The 19,304-nt window shown below is 38.3% G+C and overlaps 1 protein-coding gene across 1 annotated transcript in view; it reads right to left on the minus strand.

The window, feature by feature from the left end:
* The window catches only part of fstl4 (follistatin-like 4), a 118,473-nt gene that overhangs the window by 65,794 nt on the left and 33,375 nt on the right, over positions 1-19,304 (minus strand). Inside the window, exon 4 of the mRNA XM_027011011.3 lies at positions 2,383-2,610. Within this exon, the coding sequence (XP_026866812.3) occupies positions 2,383-2,610 (228 nt within the window). The remainder of the gene's footprint in view (positions 1-2,382; positions 2,611-19,304) is intronic.

Raw genomic sequence — 19,304 nt, forward strand, 5'->3', positions numbered from 1 at the left:
ACAAGAACAATCTCTTGTTCAAAAGGACAGAAAGAGAAGTTAGCATGGCTGTATTGAGACTCAGTGATATTTAATTACAAGACGTGTAGAAGATAAATCTACAAGGGTTCCCAAAGGTCCTGAAGGTGCTAAGTCCACAATTTATTTAAGATGATGGCTAGATGATGGCTAATTTTAAACTCAGTGCTTTTCAATAGTTTAATATTTCATAAAATGTACACATTTTAAAGAATAGGAAATGAGTCTAGATTTTTGCAATGAACTGCCCTAAAAACTGATTGTGTTTCAGTTAAAACAGCATTTGTATAAACTAGATATAGTGTTATAATTACAGATGAACTGCAAATTTTTGTGTAAAAAAGTAGCATTCTGCTGGCGTCCAATTTTTTAGTCCTGTAACAATCGTTGTTCTCAATATTGATAAATATAATTTTAGAAAGATTTAAATGAAGCCACAACACAGTGACTTCACTGACTATCAACTACAAAGGAGACCACATGAATGTAGGAGAAACCCTGTTTCAAACACAATGCTTCCCCAATAAATAATGGTATACGACAGGGGCCAGAACAAGTGACAAAATGATTCTGCAGTTCTTTGCATTTTTAGAAAAGCTCTTTTGCCCTTCATGACTGCTTAGTAATAGCCAAAAGGTTCCATCAGTATTATTGAATGTCCAATAATATATCCTAGGACTAGCTTTAAAAATATGTGCAAAAAGTATATTTCTGCTAAGAGGCAAACATGCAAGTGCCACTCTGGAAATAAGAGAGTGTTGGAGATAAAGAAATGATCAATAGCCTTCAGCCCCCTTCATCACCATTTTTGGTTGCAAAAATAAGAAAGAGAGACAGAGAGTGAGAGAGATAGAGAGAGAGAACAGAAAGAGATAGACACCAGAGGAAGAGAGAGAGAGAGAGAGAGAGAGAGAGAGAGAGAGAGAGAGAGAGAGAGAGAGAGAGAGAGAGAGAGAAAAGAGAGAGCCTTCTGGTGAGCTCATAGAGAATGGGGGCTGTGATAGCAATAATAGAAACAGACCCTGGCATTTGTGAGGTCATAAACAGCCCCCCAAATTGTAATTGAAGACATACATACAGAAAATTGTGTATTCACAATATATAGCCTAAAACTGATAAGACCTATGTGAAAGTTTGGTATCTCTTCTCATGTATTACAGTAATGTTGATGTAACGTGGCATATCTGCACTGGTCCAAACACAAGCTAAATTACTATGCAAATAAAGCAACAGGTCAACAACAGGTCATTCAAGAGTTGGTCCAAACAGTAAATGCATCCTCTCATTGCAACAGTGAATAATATCAGATTAATATCAAATATTATACAAATAAAAGTTATATGAAAATAAATGTTTAACAAATAAATCTTTCATCATCTACATTAACTCCCATGCATTTATTCTTTCATTTTCATCTGATAAATTTGTAATAAATAAGCAATCCTTTCTCTACCATTTCACTGCGTGTTGTACTGTGTATGACTATGTATGTGACAAATAAACCAAACTTGAAACTTGAAACTTGAAACTTGAAACAATGTTTAAAATGATGGCTCTTTTTTTTTTTTTGGTAGGAAATCACTTTTGTGTAATACGGCAAGAGAATACCTGCTAAATTCAGATTAAGCATGTACAATTTTTTTTGTCTGCTAGACATCAGGATGTTTTTTATTATATTGTTTTTCTTTCCCTTCCTGTCCCAGTCTCTAACCCAGAGCCTCACTTCCTGCTTTCTGCTCATGCATATGGACCTCTCCAGACCTCGTGTCTGAGTTCCGCATAGTGGCATTGCAAATATTATGCATTGTTATTTATGGGAAAGATAATACTGTTTCCATCAGCAGAGCTGAAAATGACCTTGGGATAGTTAAAGGAATGCTTCACCCCTAGCCAGCTAAATTAATTGCCCATAGACATTATTCTTGCTGGGACCGATGGCAACCACTGAACTGCATGTTATAGATACCTGCCAAAAAAGAGATTTACAAAATGTGGAAGGGATAAGGGACATTTTACACATGTTTGTTAAGGAGCAGTAAGAGTGCTTAAATTAATAGAAGTGTGTTAGAAGATTTAACTTAGTTTATTAGTCTTTTGCCATGTCCCAGAATTGGACACTGAAATGTCTGTTCGGTTCTCCTGAAAACTGCCATGAGTACCAGCAAGGCAGCAGTCAATAATACTGGTCTTTAACTGCAGTGAAAATTGGTTTCATTGAAAAACGTTAATGGATTCATTTTAAGTTACAAGCGCATGTATGAGGACCATAAAAGAACACTCTGGTGAATGTGGGGGTGGGCACTTGTCTTTGCTGCTGGTAAACACCAAGGGACAGATTGAGCTGATCTAATACTACTATCTTACCTTTGAAGAAACAGTCTTTGCTGTGTACAACATAGATCCTCCTCTTCTGCACACAGGCTGTGCGGTACACCTCGCAGTGGTTCTCGTAGAAATGCCCGTCAGATCCGCAGACAGGCACAAACGAGCTGTGGCACTTCTCTTGGCACACACACTCAACCTGGCCTGTCTGTTGCCTGACCACACACTCTCTGCCCCTTCCACAGTAGGTGGTTCTGCACAGGCCCCCAGCTGGAACAGAGTGAATGGAGTTGAGTTAGTATAATCCCAGTGCTGTGATCAAATTATATCAAATATACAGCAAGAGTAATAGCTGCATATTCTTTGGCCTTAAATGTATATATGATCATTTATTCTTCTTTTAGTTTACATTATTATTACAAGAACATTTAGCTATAGGTCCTATTTGATGAGTTATAGGTAAAAGAATACATTTTTTAACAGTTTAAATTTTTTCCTACTAAATCAAGACATAAAATGCCAGACCCACAAACTAATTCTCTACTCATGTCTATTAAATATGACCAAAAAAGTCTATCTACTCCACAAGTCACAATTTAGAAACTGAATAGACAGTCAACAAAACTCCTGTCTAAAAAATAGATCTGCAAAGAACACACAAGATTTCAGACTCACACTTCAGGACAGTCAGGGAGCACCTGTCAGTAACATCCACTATCCAACATCCACCCCCACCCCCCTCCCCTCTTCACTCTCGTCACACCGACTCCCATGTGCCCTGATGATTTCCTCCATTTGCACTTAAAGCAGCACAAAAGCTGCTGAGTCTCACAGCCACTCTACCTTGGATTGATCTCGCCGGGCCCTGGCTGCACAGGAGGGGTGGCACCCACTGGGATCACAGCCAGGATTTATGGGCCAAAGAGCAGCCCCGCCACACTGGATTTAGGAAATTCACTGGGCTCTGCTGGAGAGCAGGAGGCTCTTGGGCCCTGGCCAGCAGCAAAAAAAGCAGCACCCAGCACATGGCCCATGATATTGTTTGTTTGGTTTTTTCGTGAGCCCATGCTGCTTTTGTTTGGCAAACCTCTTTACCACCAAAGAAGTCTCACTAGTCTAAGTTGTCTGACCAAACTTGCAAAAAGTTATGGATAGAGTTTGAAGCATAGATGAACAGATCGTTCTCATGAAATAAAATTAAATAAATAATAAAAACATGGCTTCCAAAATCAATACCTGTATTCCAAGGCATATAAAAAAAAAAACCTGAATTTGCAGTCTTCATGAGATCAGGTTGTTACCAGTCACAGTTCAGAAGTAACAAAAAAATATAGAATAGATACACTGTATTTAAACCTTTCAAAAAATCCTTCAGAAAAAAGGAAGACCCAGGAGATGAGTTCATTTTATTTTCCTGAAACCTTCCAAAACATAAATTAAATGGGTCTCTTGAGCACTTGATGGTATTCAACCTGGTAGCGTGCTGAATAATAGCTGGCCTTCCATGGAGTCTGGAGATAAAGGTGTTTTTAATTACAGTGCAGAATCCGCTGCACCACACACATACCCAGGCATGCCCAAACGGCTGACCCTGGATGAGCACAAAACAGGGCCCACCAAATGTCAAGGAACGCAGGTAAATCCCCTCTGGGAGGGATGGACAGGAACGAATGCACACCTAGTGCCTTCCAGTTTACTAATTATTCACCATATCTCTGCCAATAATTTGCAGGCCTGCAAATACTTTAGCTCCCCAGCGACCTTGTTGCTCCATGTCAAGGTCGAAGACGATTAGTGGATCGTTAGTATTCTCTGAGAATCAAAGATTAAGTGCTTAGCCAACTCCTGCATTTGTCAGACCTCTCAGTTTTTTCATTTTCCACTTGCTGTTTCTCACCATATCTTTTTACCCACAATATCTTCTATATATTCTTGCCAATAGCCAAATTCCCTCTTTATGGCCACAACATTGCTCATTTGTATAAGGATAAATTGAAAACAATGTCTCAGTTCTCAGGCTGAGAAATGTCAGCAATGTTTGTTAAGAACCACTTCAGTTGTCGATTTCTTAGGAAACTAAAGAGATTTGGTAATCCAATTGGGTTGAATGCCTGAACAATGGTGTTATGTGGCCAAATGCTTCCTTGTCCTGCCAAACATCTTTTATTCACTGAGTGCACTGCAGCTGCTGTTCTTTTTCTCCAGTTAATCCACTCATTCTACAGCTTCATTACCACCAGAGTCTGGCCAACAGATAATCACAAGCACTCTAAAAGAATCATTTTGGGAGTCATTTTGGGGTACTTTCACTAAGTACTGGACTGTTCTGGACCTCAACCAGTTGGAACTAAGAAAATAATTTATTCCTTTCTGTTAAATCTCGCTGTAAATAGAAATGAGACTTTAATCCATAAAAGCGTGCATAATATGAACATCTCCTTCTTTGATATTAAGAATAGGCCTTTCCTCAATGAGATTACCCTAGAAGTTACTGTAGCTGCATAAAGTCTCTAAAATGTCAGATGAAATGTCATTTGCCTTCTCACTTATTCAGTTTGTGCCAATATCTTGTCAGAATATTTCTCTTTAGCTATTCATGGTATTGTAATGTCTGACTACCAGCAGGTCATTATGCGCATGCCAGCACACCTTGAAAATTTAAGTTGGATATCTATCCTGGCCTATTTACACTCATAAATACTCATACTCATACTCACTGTAAAGGTAAACTTGTTTAGCCTATAATAAGTAATAATTATTTAAAAAAAAAAAAGCTTATGTTCCTTAAAGCAAAAAGGTAATAGCAGCTAGACAGCAGTAGCAACATGATTATGCTTAACAGCTGCCATTGGTTTTGTACTCCTGTACATCTGGTCGAGCAGATACAGAACAGTGTTAACAGTACTGTAAAGGGGTCAAGGGGTCGATTCCCAGAGAGATGTACTGTTCTACTGTCAAAAGCATGCAGGTTTCTCTGGTTGCTCTGGTCTGCGTAATGTAAATATTTTCTTGTATGAAGAGGTCCAAAACAGTTTCCAAGCAGAGTGTGTATTGATTTATTTTTGCAATAATCTGATGGCAATAAATTGAACTGTAATGCATTTTAGCTGAGGCTCCTCTCATTGAAAATTAATCATGTTATTCTAGACAGGCTAAAAAGGAGCTAGGGTCTGAGACTGGTGGTTACACCTGCATCAGCTGAACTGATGGCTAAACACAGTATGCTGCTTTCCCATGTCAGATAATCCAGTATTTTATTTATTCTAAAGCAGATGGATGCAATTATATTCCAAGTGACGACCCGTCATGTTTGAGCATTTCTCCATGACTCCTGATGGCCTTTGGCAACACAGCTCAATCTGAATATCAAACGATATTAAGATACTATGCAAAAACCGACAGTTCAATCTGTGATCTAGAGTCAACCCTTTTGATGAAAAAGCAAATAAGAATATGTTTTATACTCATGCTGGTGACCACTTTCACCTTATGTCCCATAAGATATCTCTAGTTCAATGAAAACACCTTTTTAAGGGCTGTAAAACTTAATATTACTTAATATTACTTTAATACTTTAATATTACTTTAATAATTAATAATATAACTTAAAATACTTCATAGATATTTAAGAACATATTTTCCTTTTTTATAGGTATGGTAGAGCATCAAGCCTATACTTATAACTTAGACATGTCCTAATATACACTCCACTCATTTCAGCAGATAAGCAACACATTTTGTAATAATGCAGGAATAATACAGCATAAAATAGTTGAATTATGCATAAAAAATAAGTTATTATTCAATTATTATCTGAAATCAGTAAAAGAAATGTACCATTTTCTATATTGTAAACAAACAAGTATTGTAAACAAAAAGAAAAAACAACTCAGTGTTTTAGCACAAGTAACAAGAATTAAATGTTCACTTGCTCCTGAGTTTACAATGCATTCCAGTTAAAAACTCATTTCAACCCCTTGTGACTTTGTCTTTGGCTAGTCTTAAAAGTAGTGGCCTCCTATAATGGTTTCTACTAACAAACCATTTCACTCTTCTTGTAATGTACAGAAGAGATTATTGTAGAGTTTAGATATAAAGAACATATGGACACTAACAAAGAATTCATAGATGAAACTGAACAGTAAATGCATTTAAATTTCCCAAGCCAATTAAAAAGCGCAGTGGCAAAAGTATTGACTCTGTCTGCATAGACCACCAAAGAGCCACTTGTCTTTGGTTCCTTATGGAAAATGAAGCACACAAATTCATCAAGGGACAAAACTGAGTCAAAACTGAGACAAAACTGAATATTAAATACAATAACATGGCAAATTTGAGCATGGCATTCAGCTCAGTGAGAAAAATATTCCATTCCACTTAGTGTCTAGGATAAAACACTGCTTTGCGGGATGACTGGGGGCTGAATATTAGCAAGATAAACAGAGAAAGATGAATACTAGACAGTGAGTGAATGGGATTTTGAGGGTGAGACAGAAAGAAAGAAAGATGTAAAGAAAGAGAGAAGCCTAACATGCTTGTGAGTAGGCCTCGATAAACACTGAAAGACTAAGCTGAGGCCACCACAAATAAGATTCTCCAGTTGTCTCACAGGTTTGCCCGATAAGGCTTTATCGATCTTTGCACCTGCCGCTAACTGTTGGCTCTAAGGGGCTGAGACAAGCACATAAGGGCTGGTGTGCTCTTTACAACTGCCATATTTTGGCACCAAACTGCATCATGGATAAGAAACCAGTGTAATGAATCTTAAGAAAGTAATGATACAATGAGGCTGGGGACACTGTCATTGTCACCATCGTAAAAGGAAATGGGTCTTTTAAGCATTTTTTGTGTATCCTTTCTTTTTCAAAAGTAGTTTTCTTACTATTTTGAAGTATTATAAGGGTTTCTGTCAGAGCCGTTTTTCCTGAAGATAAAACAAAACTAGTTTGCTTCACTTGCTGTCTCACATGGCTACACAGCCTGTGCCACTCTGAAAGTGTCTTCTTATAATCATAAGTGATATATACACACCTTTTGCAATACATGTGTTTTATATATATATATATATATATATATATATATATATAGAGAGAGAGAGAGAGAGAGAGAGAGAGAGAGAGAGAGAGAGAGAGAGAGAGAGAACTGCAATGTGGGTGCACCTGGTACATGTATATTTAATTATATGAGAGAAAATGAAAGGTTTAAAGGCTTTACCATTCACTAACCATTTAATTAGAAACACATACCTTGTAGGTATACCTGTAAAGGTACAGCCTATGTGTGACCATGCACAATTTAAAAATAGCTGTCACCTAACTTTGTACCAGTAGTCTAGTTCTGACTGTGTGACCTCAGTTGGCTGTATATTTCTGGTCTGTGAGCCACTGTCAACTTGAAGAATAAGACCCCAGCTACATCACTGTGTCTGGTACATTTGTAGCAGCACAACACCCACGGCTGTGCCACTGCCCTGTCAGTGTCATTTCTGTGCTGAAAATGTTCTTCCATAAGATATTGTCAGCAGTGGTCCTGTGGTAGAAATGGACCCTTGATGAATAGGCCACAGGTGGCTCACAAAATTTGGCATCAGATGGGCTAATGGGTAATGTAATTGGTCTGTAATAGTATACCAACCATGAGTGCCTAACAAAGTGGCCAGTGAGTGCAGGTACAAGATATGTATTTTTAATAAATCAGTCAGTTTAGATGGCATTTTTCAATCTTTTATTTATTGCATGTGTGTGTGTGTGTGTGTGTGTGTGTGTGTGTGTGTGTGTGTGTGTGTGTGTGTGTTTGTGATGGTGTGTGCACTTATGTACCCGTGTTAGCATGGGGCTCAACTTAACCATATCGATCTGTGTGCATGATCCACAGAGCTCTGGAGCTCAGAGCAGTCATGCTGACACAGCAACTCCACTCATCCCAGTCCTTTATCAAGCCTGTCGCCTCCCTCAATGACACTATTCCATCCTCCGTACCACATATAGCACTAGGGGTCAGCATTTTGTCTTTCCAATGGCCAGTCATCACTGCTTTGACCTGAGCATTTGCTAATACACTCCCCTGCTGCATAGGTGACTCCATCTGGGTCCAACTTGGCATTAAAGAGCCCTTCATTAAGCTACAACTAGCCAGAAGAGTTAATAAATGTAGTGTAGATAGAAAGCAATTCTGATATTATTATTTAAGCCATGTGGATATTATGGGATATTATAGGCAAAGCTTAATACTAGTCATATAGAATTAATTGGAAAATCAATAGTTGATAGATTCTTAGCACTATTATAGGGAAATTACACCAGTCTAGTTCAGGACATTGTTGTTTACATCTATAACAACAACACATAGAAGTACAACATTCTGAGATGCTGATGCAAACAGTTCAATATGTAGATAAGCAGGTGGCTGAAAATTCATGCTGAAACAAGCAGAAACCAAAGATAATAGTGACCTACTTCTTGAAGTTATTTCTTTTGTGTGTGACAAATGATGACACTCTTGTAGTCTGCATAACACTGTCTGTGACTGCTTTCAGAAACACTTTTTCTTTGTGAGTTTTTGAAATGATTATTTAGCTATGGTCACTATCATGCCAACCTTATAACTGTATCTAAATAAAGCACATATCCACTTCAAACTAAAGTGATCACATCCGCTTAAAATTTTTTCAGGATATGAGCCCATAGAAATGATAACTGTAGTTAATCCCATGAGAGAGATAAAATTTTGAAAACATAATTAAACCATAAGATTGTCCAGAGATCAACAGCATGGCCATAGGTCACCTTCAGAGACCAACAATAAGGGTTTCTAATGTCAGGATCCCAAAATAAAACTAGCTGAGTATTAAACTTTAATCAACAGAACTAAAGGGACTAATGTTTCTTATTTAATTTAAAGTTGCAGTTCCATGATATAAAGTTTCAATTTTATACATAGTCATAGTTTAGAAGTAGTAACCATGGTGGCCCCAACCACACAGTACAACCAACCACACCCTAGTCCCACACCAAAAACACATCCCAGTCCCATACCACAACCACACAGTACAACCAACCACATCCCAGTCCCACAAAACAACCACACATCACAACCAACCACACCCCAGTCCCACACCATCACATCCTAGTCTCAAACCACAACTATACCTTACAACCAACCACACCCCAATCCCACACAATGTGCGCTAAATCAGAGTACAATCTACACATTACATTTATACATGGATAATATAAATTAGAGAACAGTTCACAGAAAAAGATGAATGCATAGCACAACTGTAAGTTGCTTTACACATTATAGATCTCTATATGAGGTCTAGTTCATCAGTGGCTTTTGTAAATTAAATGTGAATCATACTGGAGGTTGTTGATAAATGTCTTTTATGTACAATATATACTGTGAGAGTAAAATATTTTATATGCTCATAGCTATATTTATACATACTGAAACTCTGCCAACATTTATTCTATACCCTATTCTACATCAGTTACACTGGGTCCCCATCCCTGAACGCATTCAGTTTAGAATCCTCCTCCTTACATTCAAAGCTCTGCACGGTCTTGCACCTCCCTACCTAACTGAACTCCTACACTCATGCTGCCCCACTCGTACACTCCTACAGTCCTCTGATGCAGGACTCCTTTCCACCTTTCCCAAGTATATATGGGTCTCTGTAGGAGGCAGGTCCATTAGTGTCATGGCCCCAAAATTATGGAACACTCTAGCTCAGTCTCTCCATCTCTGCTCTTCACTTTCCTCTTGCAAATCAGAACTTAAAACATACCTCTTTTCTCAACATTTCTTATAACATCTCTTCATATTCATTGTTGTTAATTCATGTGTAGAATGTGTCAATTAATGTTTTTTTCCTCCATCTTTATTGTTATTCTAAAGGGACCTTGAGTCTGTGAAAGGCACTATATAAATTAAACTTATTATTATTATTATTATTATTATTATTATTATTATTATTATTTTATCACTGTTTTTGTTGCATAGGTAATAACAGTTTCAAAACCTTTTATGTAGTTGCACTCCCATGTCAAATATGAGTGTATATAGTTATTAGGAAGGTGTCTCTCTGTCTGTTTGTGTAACGCGTGGTGGCCCGAGTGCCGCAGGGCGAGGGGCAGGATGCACAGACTCCAGCGACTGGGACGTACATTTATTGACATAAACACGGAACGATAACGGCACTCACAAGCATTACAAACGTTAATACGAACATGAGACATTAAACAAACATGAACACAGTTAACAATAACAAAAACATGTAACATTACCATGATACAACAACACACCACATTACGTCAACAAGTTACATCCACAATGACCAACACTCTGCACACTTTGACACAGTTTTAAATACATACAGACAAACAAGGTGCAGGTGTGTGCAGGTGTGGCAACAAACAGATCCTCCCACTACACGTGGCTGGCGGGAGGCAAGCGCTCTGTGACAATCTGTCTGCCTGCACCCAGATTTTATCAATATATTCACTTAAATGATTTTTGTATATCTGTGTGTTGTATATTTTACAGTTGACTTGAAATGAGAATTGATTTTAAGAATTGATTACAGCCCGATACTGTAATCTGTTATAGTTCATGAAAAGTAAATGCCATTAGTCATTGCAGCATTTATGTTTGATGTTATTTTTATGGTGTCTCATGAAATATTACGTTTACAGGGTCTGAAACACATTTAACATGTAAGGAGAAAATTCTGCTTCAAGAATGACCAAGCATAGACGGTTTCGCACTGAAATTCCCAAGAATGTTACTTGGGAAGACAGTTAATGGCAAAACTCTACACTGAGCTGGCTGTATTCCCAGAATGTTAATTAGATAATCAAATCACATCAATTTAGATAATTAATTCACAACTGTGTGTGTGTGTATGTGTGTGTCTTTTTAAGATAGACATGAATAACTACAAGATCTCAGCTCTACACTGAGTCTATAGAGGATTTTAAAAGCACTCAAATCTGCTCAAAGTCAGATCAATCCAAAACCATGGACTACAAGACAAGGGTTGTTTTCCAGTCAGGGCTGGCACATGCCTGCCAGTGACCACCCCCTCCAGGAGCAGCAGGAGCAGCTGGAATACTGCAATACATTGTCTTGGGCCAAAGTTAACAGCACTGCACTTTGCAAATTCTTTTTCCCACACATCAGCAAATTACACTTATGCAAAAAAGAACATTTTAGTCTCTGATGAGAGCAGCAGACCACAGTAGTGCCCCATTATATTTTAGTTCATTGGTATTCTTTAAATAGCTATTTTATTTTATAGAGTAGGAAATTTCTGTAATTTGAAAAGAAATGGTCACTGATTACATTCTAGTTAAATAATACATGATCAACGTGCTTAAATTGTTTCAGGTTTCTAAATGAGTGATGTTTGTCCTTTTAAAAAAATTGCCAACAGTAAAACTGGTTTAACTAAAAAAAAAAAATTTCTACTGTACATCCACAGTAATGTGGTTTGTTTGCTACTGCAGGACTTCTGAATTCAGGGTTGCATTTACAATAGGAGATTATTACAACTTGTATTTGTTTTATTTGTCTTGAGTATAACAGTAGCAACTTAATCCAAAAGCTTCAGCTGCAGCAGACAACATGTAGAAATACTGAATAAAACAACATGTTAAAATGGTTCAGTAAAGGAAACACAACCCTGGCACTGCTTATGCAGTTCCTTCTCATGCTTGCAAATAGTGTGTTTATCCAAATCACTTCCAATAATACTCCTGGAGTTTAACCCTAAGGAAAAAGCTGAAGTGAACAACCAAAGCTCTCTTGCATTTATTCAGATGTACTACCCATTTTCTTTTTCTCTCTAGATGACTTTGGTGCAGGTGTTGTTCACGGATTAAAAAAAAAAAAAAAACATGGATAAAAGGATGAGCCGCAAAACTCAGAAAACTCACAAATTGTGATAATGAAAAAAACCACCATATGCACTCATAGAATGCTGTGCCATAAGCATTGAAGGAGTATAAATAATACACGGAACACTGGGTTAAATGAATAACAAACATAATATAAAGAAAAATTTAAAGGCCCGCACACATTTGATATTTGAAAGGCTAGCAAGAGTAAATATTAAACGAATGAATGAGACTAAATGCCACCCGGCCCTGCTGGCATTTATTTATTTATCGTTGAAGGAGTCCAAACAAAATATATCCTTTAATATGGGATTCCAGTACTTAAAAATAAAATGGAACCACTTAGATCTATAGAGCAAGCTGAAACAAACACTTGCTCTTAGAAAAACTTATAAATATACTCATCATTACATTATGGTTGTGGAGGCCTTCCTCATCACTGAAGACTTCATCAAATATTTTTCATGTAATTATTTCAGGATTAGCTGTAAGTAGTGATCATGTAGCTTGAAACATAAATAAATCTCATTTAAAATGAACAAATTAAAACATGGAAAAAAATGTTACTGCAAAAACACATGCAATACCACCACATCCCACACACAGTGTTTGAAGAGCACTGAGATTGAGTATCTGTCATGTCCAGTTAGGTTTCTTTGTCGGCTGCTGGCCTGGGGTGGTGTTGACAGCAACCTGTCAGTGCTTGGAGTGGGGGAGCATGAGCCTTGGGGCTGATACAGACAGGGCTAGAAACCCAAAGTGGAGCATCACCCAGAGTTCACCCCTGGAAAAGAGGCAGCTTTTCTCAAGGCTACTGCATGTGGAGAGTGGGGTTGGGTGGGGGAGTGTGGGGGATGGTGGGGGCAGAGCTCCTTTGTTCCAGCTTGAAGCTATATCTGCCCTGTTCTAACCAGGCCACTACAACATATGCTGGCTGAAATTGCAGTGGCATAGGTTTGTGGTATCAAAATTAAAAGCAATGCGGAACTGAAAGAAAACATTTCTTTACACCATTATTTTTTTCAACATTTCTGTCTGCTTCTCTTTCTCACCCCACCTTGATATTCTAGATGTTATATGTTTCGAATCCTTGGGTAATAAAGTGAAATACATTTTTAACTATGTTATAACTACGTAGTACTAGTAATAGTACAAGTAGTATTATCCAGTAGTACAAAGGCTGGCACAAATTTGAGCCTGTATGAATTCAGAAATACAGCAAATCCCTCAGATGGAAGTAGGCAACTTTGCACAAATAGCATATCCACAAGATCACACTCTCAGAAGCTCTATCTGCGATTTGTTCCCCAAGGAAATTTAGCACTCACCGCTCTTCTGTTATGTGCACAATGTGGGTTCACGCTGAGGCCGGAGGAACAGTGCTACTCTGTGCCTCTCAGTCCTCCCATAACAGATACGCTGGTGAATAAGCGATCAGAGATCACCACAAGAACATAATGTCTGTGATGGAACACTAAAGCCGCTGTCACCTCCGTTACACATCCCATGAGTGTGTCTTGCAGTGCTGGCAGGTAGCATGAAAAAAAAATAAAAAAATCAACGATGCTCCTTCCAGACTGCCTCTCTTCTGTTACCCACAGCAGGCTTCATTGTGCAAAGTCACGTTGAAGAAGCAAATTGCATTCCTTTGGAAAATAGCAACCATGTGAAAGCAGGCTCAGAGGTCAAGTAAGAAACCCAGTGCGGAACTCCTGATGCTTTTCACATACAGAATGAAAAAGTTCTGTCCTTAGAAATTCTATCTGTAAGGACTGAAATGGAAGCAGAAAGCTTGCTGACTGAAATATCTTTGAAAGGGAACATAGATATCATGTATGCAAAGTTTAAAACAAAGCAAATGCCCCTTCCACAACCATTCTTGACCAGACCCACCTAATTCATGCACTGTAACGTAAATGCATGCAGTAAATGGATAATTATTAGCTAGATAAGAACATTAACAATAGTTAGGCTAATAGGCCACACTATCACTTGCAAGCATATAAATACACACTCTCACATGCAGACAGTTTCAAAACAATACGATTTTGGTTTGGATTGGAAACACCTTTACTAATTATTTTCCATTATTTATAATGACTCACAATGAATGATTACATGTATAAATGAACATTTGCTTTTATTTACAATGCCCATATGTCAATTGTGCCAAACTGCAGGTTGAGGTCCAACACATTCTAACACTGATTAACTAGATTAAGTAGTCAGAATTAAATTTAACAGGTTAACAGAGCTCCAGGACTGGTACCTCTGTTTTGTGCTGCTTATTGAAAACAAACACTGTATGTTATGTGCAGCTTACCAAAAATGAACACTGTATGTTACATGCAGCTTACTGAAAACAAACACTGTATGTTATGTGCATCTTACCAAAAATGAACACTGGATGTTATGTGTATCTTACTGAAAACAAACACTGTATGTTATGTGCAGCTTAGCAAAAACAAACACTGTATGTACACCTGTCCTGAAAAGTGGAACCTAATGAATGATGAACCCTCATCCCCATCTGTCTCTAATGTCGAGCAGCCTGATGATTTAACTGTCTGTGGTTCGCATAATTATTTTATTGAACTAAAAAATGTTTATAAAAAATGCACAGTAGTTTTGTCTGGCTATTGCTCAAAAATGCATCTCTGCCAATTAGACACAGCAGTCCTAATCAAACTTCTGCCTTTTAGCTGAGAAGGGTTTCTTATTCATTGTTCTGGCTTGTGTATGCGTGCATGGGTGTCCATTTGTGTTTAGCAGACAGAGACAGCTAATCCCAGTTGACTATAAACTGCATCAAAGAACAGGCTAATTCGATAGAGGAGATTATCTTAGATTTACGGTGGGGACATCATCCAATCCCCAGTGGAAAATCAGGTGACAACATAAGACTGCGTGAACAGACATGTCTAAAACCAAAACCCTGACATCAGCATCACTGGAATCAATGCCACTTCAGGAAGCATGAAGACAAAATCTAATGATATATCACTCGTGAAAAATACCTCACCTCCACTGCCACCCCTCTCCTTTATTGACACACATACTCAGACACATGCTGCTGTAGCATTCGGCGACACAAATGCATTGGGTGGGAAGATGGCATGCAACAGATGAGTCTGTTCTGCCTGAGCCATGATATTATGAGTGCACATGCAGCACTTTAGCCAAGGGGAGTCTGCCACCGGGGAACACTAAAAGCAAATTCTGACCCTGTTGATCATCAATGATTCAACAGAAATCAGGGTTAAAAGAAGTGCACTGCCCAGCAAAAACATAATTCATACATAGGGAATTAGAGGTGGGACAATATCCACCATCAAAAAGTTTGAATTAGGCATGAGGACTTGCTCATGTGCCTGTCTACACACGTTAACGGCATTAACTCTATTACAGTGTGTCCCAGCGAAGCAACATATATGCAGTGGAGTCCAGGTTAGTATGTGTAGAGAGGGCTGGAAATGGATCAGGGTGCAGTCACCATGAAGGGGTGGGGGGGAGTGCAGACAAGCATGATCTAAATGGGCAGATGGTTCCCTCAGTTATTCCTTCACCCCTTCATAAGACTGACCATATTACATTAAATTGGCTGATGTCAAATGAGATTCACTCCAGTGTGGAACACATCCAATCTGAACAAGACACATTAGAGGCTGCAATTTGAGATCTGCTATTGTTATAAATCATATAGTAGCTTATGTTCAGAAGCCTAAGAAAACAACTTAATGTTTCAGGTCTTGTTTAACTCTACCATGGTAATGCAAAAAACTGCTGTGCACAAAACATGAAAAAAAATATTGAAAAATTATACCAATAATAAATTGCCTTATTAGCGTAAAAGCACTTTTAATACGTAAACCAGCAGAAATGACCCGTGTACCTCTGAGGGAAATTCTGAGTCACTTAAACCAGTACAATCCTGACAGTTTTAATAAATGGTCCACATTAATATTCATCACCATACATTTGATGTTAACAGAGCTTTGAATATGTAAGAACAAAAACTTTTTCCTCTTTTCCTCTGTGTCTCTCTCTCTCTCTCTCTATCTGAATTAATTTCTTCCAAATGTCTGGGGTTTTTATTAGTTTTTCAGGTGACAGCATCAAAAGGAATGCCTGTCTATCCATGCAAATGTGCTATGCCTCACATGCCTGTAGGCTGCATGGCACATTTGCACTTAGTAAGTGCTGTCAAACTTCAAGAAGCTTGCAGTTCCTTCAAACCTCTTTAATATTTTTATACCCCCTGCAGTGCACAGAAAATTAGCTGAAAATGGATCAGTGACACACTGTATACTGCTTGCTCAGAATGGGTAGGGGGATTATTACACACTGTATACTGCTTGCTTAGAATTCATAGGGGCATTATGGCACACTGTATACTGTCGGCTCAGAATGGGTAGGGGTATTATGCACAACAGTTAATAAAGATGTGGATACATCAATACAATCTATGAAGAATGTGTGATCTAGAAAATCTCACTGCACAAAATATAATAAAAGAGGAGAGTCTTTTTTTTCTTAAACAATCCCTCAGAGCAAGCATTAGGCACTTTTCATGTGGCCTATGAATGGAGTGAGGGAAAGGAAATGATTCAATCAAGCACCACATAGACCCCCAGCATGCCACTATGCTGTAGGTTTTACTACAAATGCAGATTCCACTGTGTTGTGATGTGCCCAAGAGCATGCTTGTTTGCTGGCAAGCATACCAAGTTATTCAAGAGGTCTGGAATGCTTGTACAAGACTCTGCACACAAAGATGAAACAAAAAGTGGAGATCAGTGGAGAAGAAGAGAAATGGAGAGGTTCAGCAAAGAATGAAGTGGAGAAAAATACAGTGGGGAAATGTTTAAGATGATGTGGGTATGATACCAGCTAATGATTACTTTCATTGTACCCCTAAGCAAAGAGTTTAACATGTTCCAAAGAGACTTTCACTGCAGTCAACTAAGCTGCTACAGGCAAAAACATTGACAAATGATGATAATTAAATGAAACTGGGTATGTTGGTGCACTCAAAGTTATCACATTAAAAGCCTACCTGCCTGATTATTCTTATTATTCAGGATCAGTTACTAAGAGGAAAAAGTTCTGCCTCAATTAATTACATATAAAACACATCTACTGTAGTAAATGATGTTTGTGCCACAATGTCAAAATAAAGTGATAACAGTCAAATCTGAAGATAAATGACCACACAGTGCAGAAGACACTGTCAAAAATCAAGTCACATTCCCTAAAAAGAGAGAGGGAAAGTGATGACAGAAAAATTATCAATCCTATTAATATTCACCAAGCCATGATGCGAAAATAGATTACTTCTTTTTTCACCTCAAAAATACTGATTAAAAGATAAGACAGAAAAAAAATGAATGGATCTTAGAATAACCTTGAAGCTATTCCAAGTCCTCTCCCTGTAGTAATGTGAGATTTATCATCATGCACATAGACAGACATATTTTACACTATGACAGACTAGCTCATAAGATCTTGCACCAGTAATGTTTTCAATACCCCCCTCCCGATGAGGAGTTCTTCAATCTCCAGTTTGGCTGCAACAATTAAGCACTTCCTGTCCCTTGTTCCTCCTCACAAGATCTCATTTAAAAATCATTACTGAAAGTAAACATTCATGCTATTTCAAGTAGAAATGTGTATGATTTATACACAGGTGCCAATGTGAGTATGTCATGATGTGGTTAATAGATGCAGAGCGATTTCTGCAACTGAGTGATCTCCATGGCGAATGAAATTGCTTTCATGTGGTGGCTTCCTGTCATTGCCATATTAAAACTCAAGGTTACCCTCAAGAAGAAAAAGGATATCTCTTTTGGTGTGTATATTTATTTTGCATCCATGTCCTTTTTGAGCATGAATCCAAGTCAAGTTCCAATTTAGTTATTGGCTAAAGTAAATCATTAAGAATTGAATTAATTACTATTTTAATTACTCAGAAATATATGTTACCATTTGCAGAAAAGGCTAAAACACTAAAAGGAAAACAAGGAAAACAAAATATAAAGTTTGCTTGGTCCTCTTAAGTCTCCTTCAAACCTTAATGATGACCCCCAAACAGCATTTTTTTTTTGCAAAAGGGACCGTTAAAATTAGTGAATTTTATACATTCAACATCATATATTTATATTAATATTTATAGGGTTGAGCTATGTCCTTGTCACGATCAGTCCCTCCCAGCTTCCGTGTTCCGTGTTTTCCCTGTCTTGTGTTTTTTAGTTCCCTTCCATAGTTTGGTTTTGTCCTCCCCTCATTTGATTTTCAACACCTGTCCCTCGTTTAGTTGATTGTATTAAAGCCCTGCTTTGTTCCCTTAGTTTTTGCTATTCATTGAATGTTTATTTCGTATGGTTATGTTCCTTTGTACTCCGTGCCTTTGTTTATCCTAGCTTTCTTATTTCTTACCCCGAGTATTTCCTAGCGTCTTTTGTTTTTGCCTGCTTTCCGTTTGCCTTCGTGTGTTTTTGTTTGTTAATCATGTATTACCGTACTCTCCATGTTGGTAATATGACCCTGGACCATTATAACGACTCTGATTCTGGATTTGCCCTGAATAAATCTCACTTTACTCTGCTCATGCGTGCGCCTCCTTACCGCTCACAGTTACAGAATGAACAGCCCAACAAGGATGCAGCAAGAGAGCGAGACGATCGGAGGTAGTTGTTCCGCTGGGACGAAACTCCGGCTGTTTCCAAGTTTGTTACATCTCAGCGTCACCAAACCAGAGGCAGCAAATTCCCTGGCGCTGTGGGTACACGGGCATCTTGTCATTCTCGGAAAAAGCAGGGTCACGTTTATTTTGATGACGATGAGATCCCAGGTAAGTGCCAAGAGTCTACCCATCTTGACCAACGCTGCAGGGGGGAGCGGCCTGCATCACAAGATGTGAGTAGGCGGAGTGAATGCACAGACAATCCATGGCTAGGCACTCGGTGTGCACTAAAGTACAAATGAGAGCTTCCTATTGCTCGTGTGAGCCTTGGGAGCTGCCGAGATGGGTCTGTGTGTTCCTCCAGGGTCACCCAACTTGTACCTGTG

This window comes from Electrophorus electricus, chromosome 8 (genome assembly GCF_041902795.1).
Source record: "Electrophorus electricus isolate QZ-2024a chromosome 8, ASM4190279v1, whole genome shotgun sequence".
In the NCBI taxonomy this organism is placed as follows: Eukaryota; Metazoa; Chordata; class Actinopteri; order Gymnotiformes; family Gymnotidae; genus Electrophorus; species Electrophorus electricus.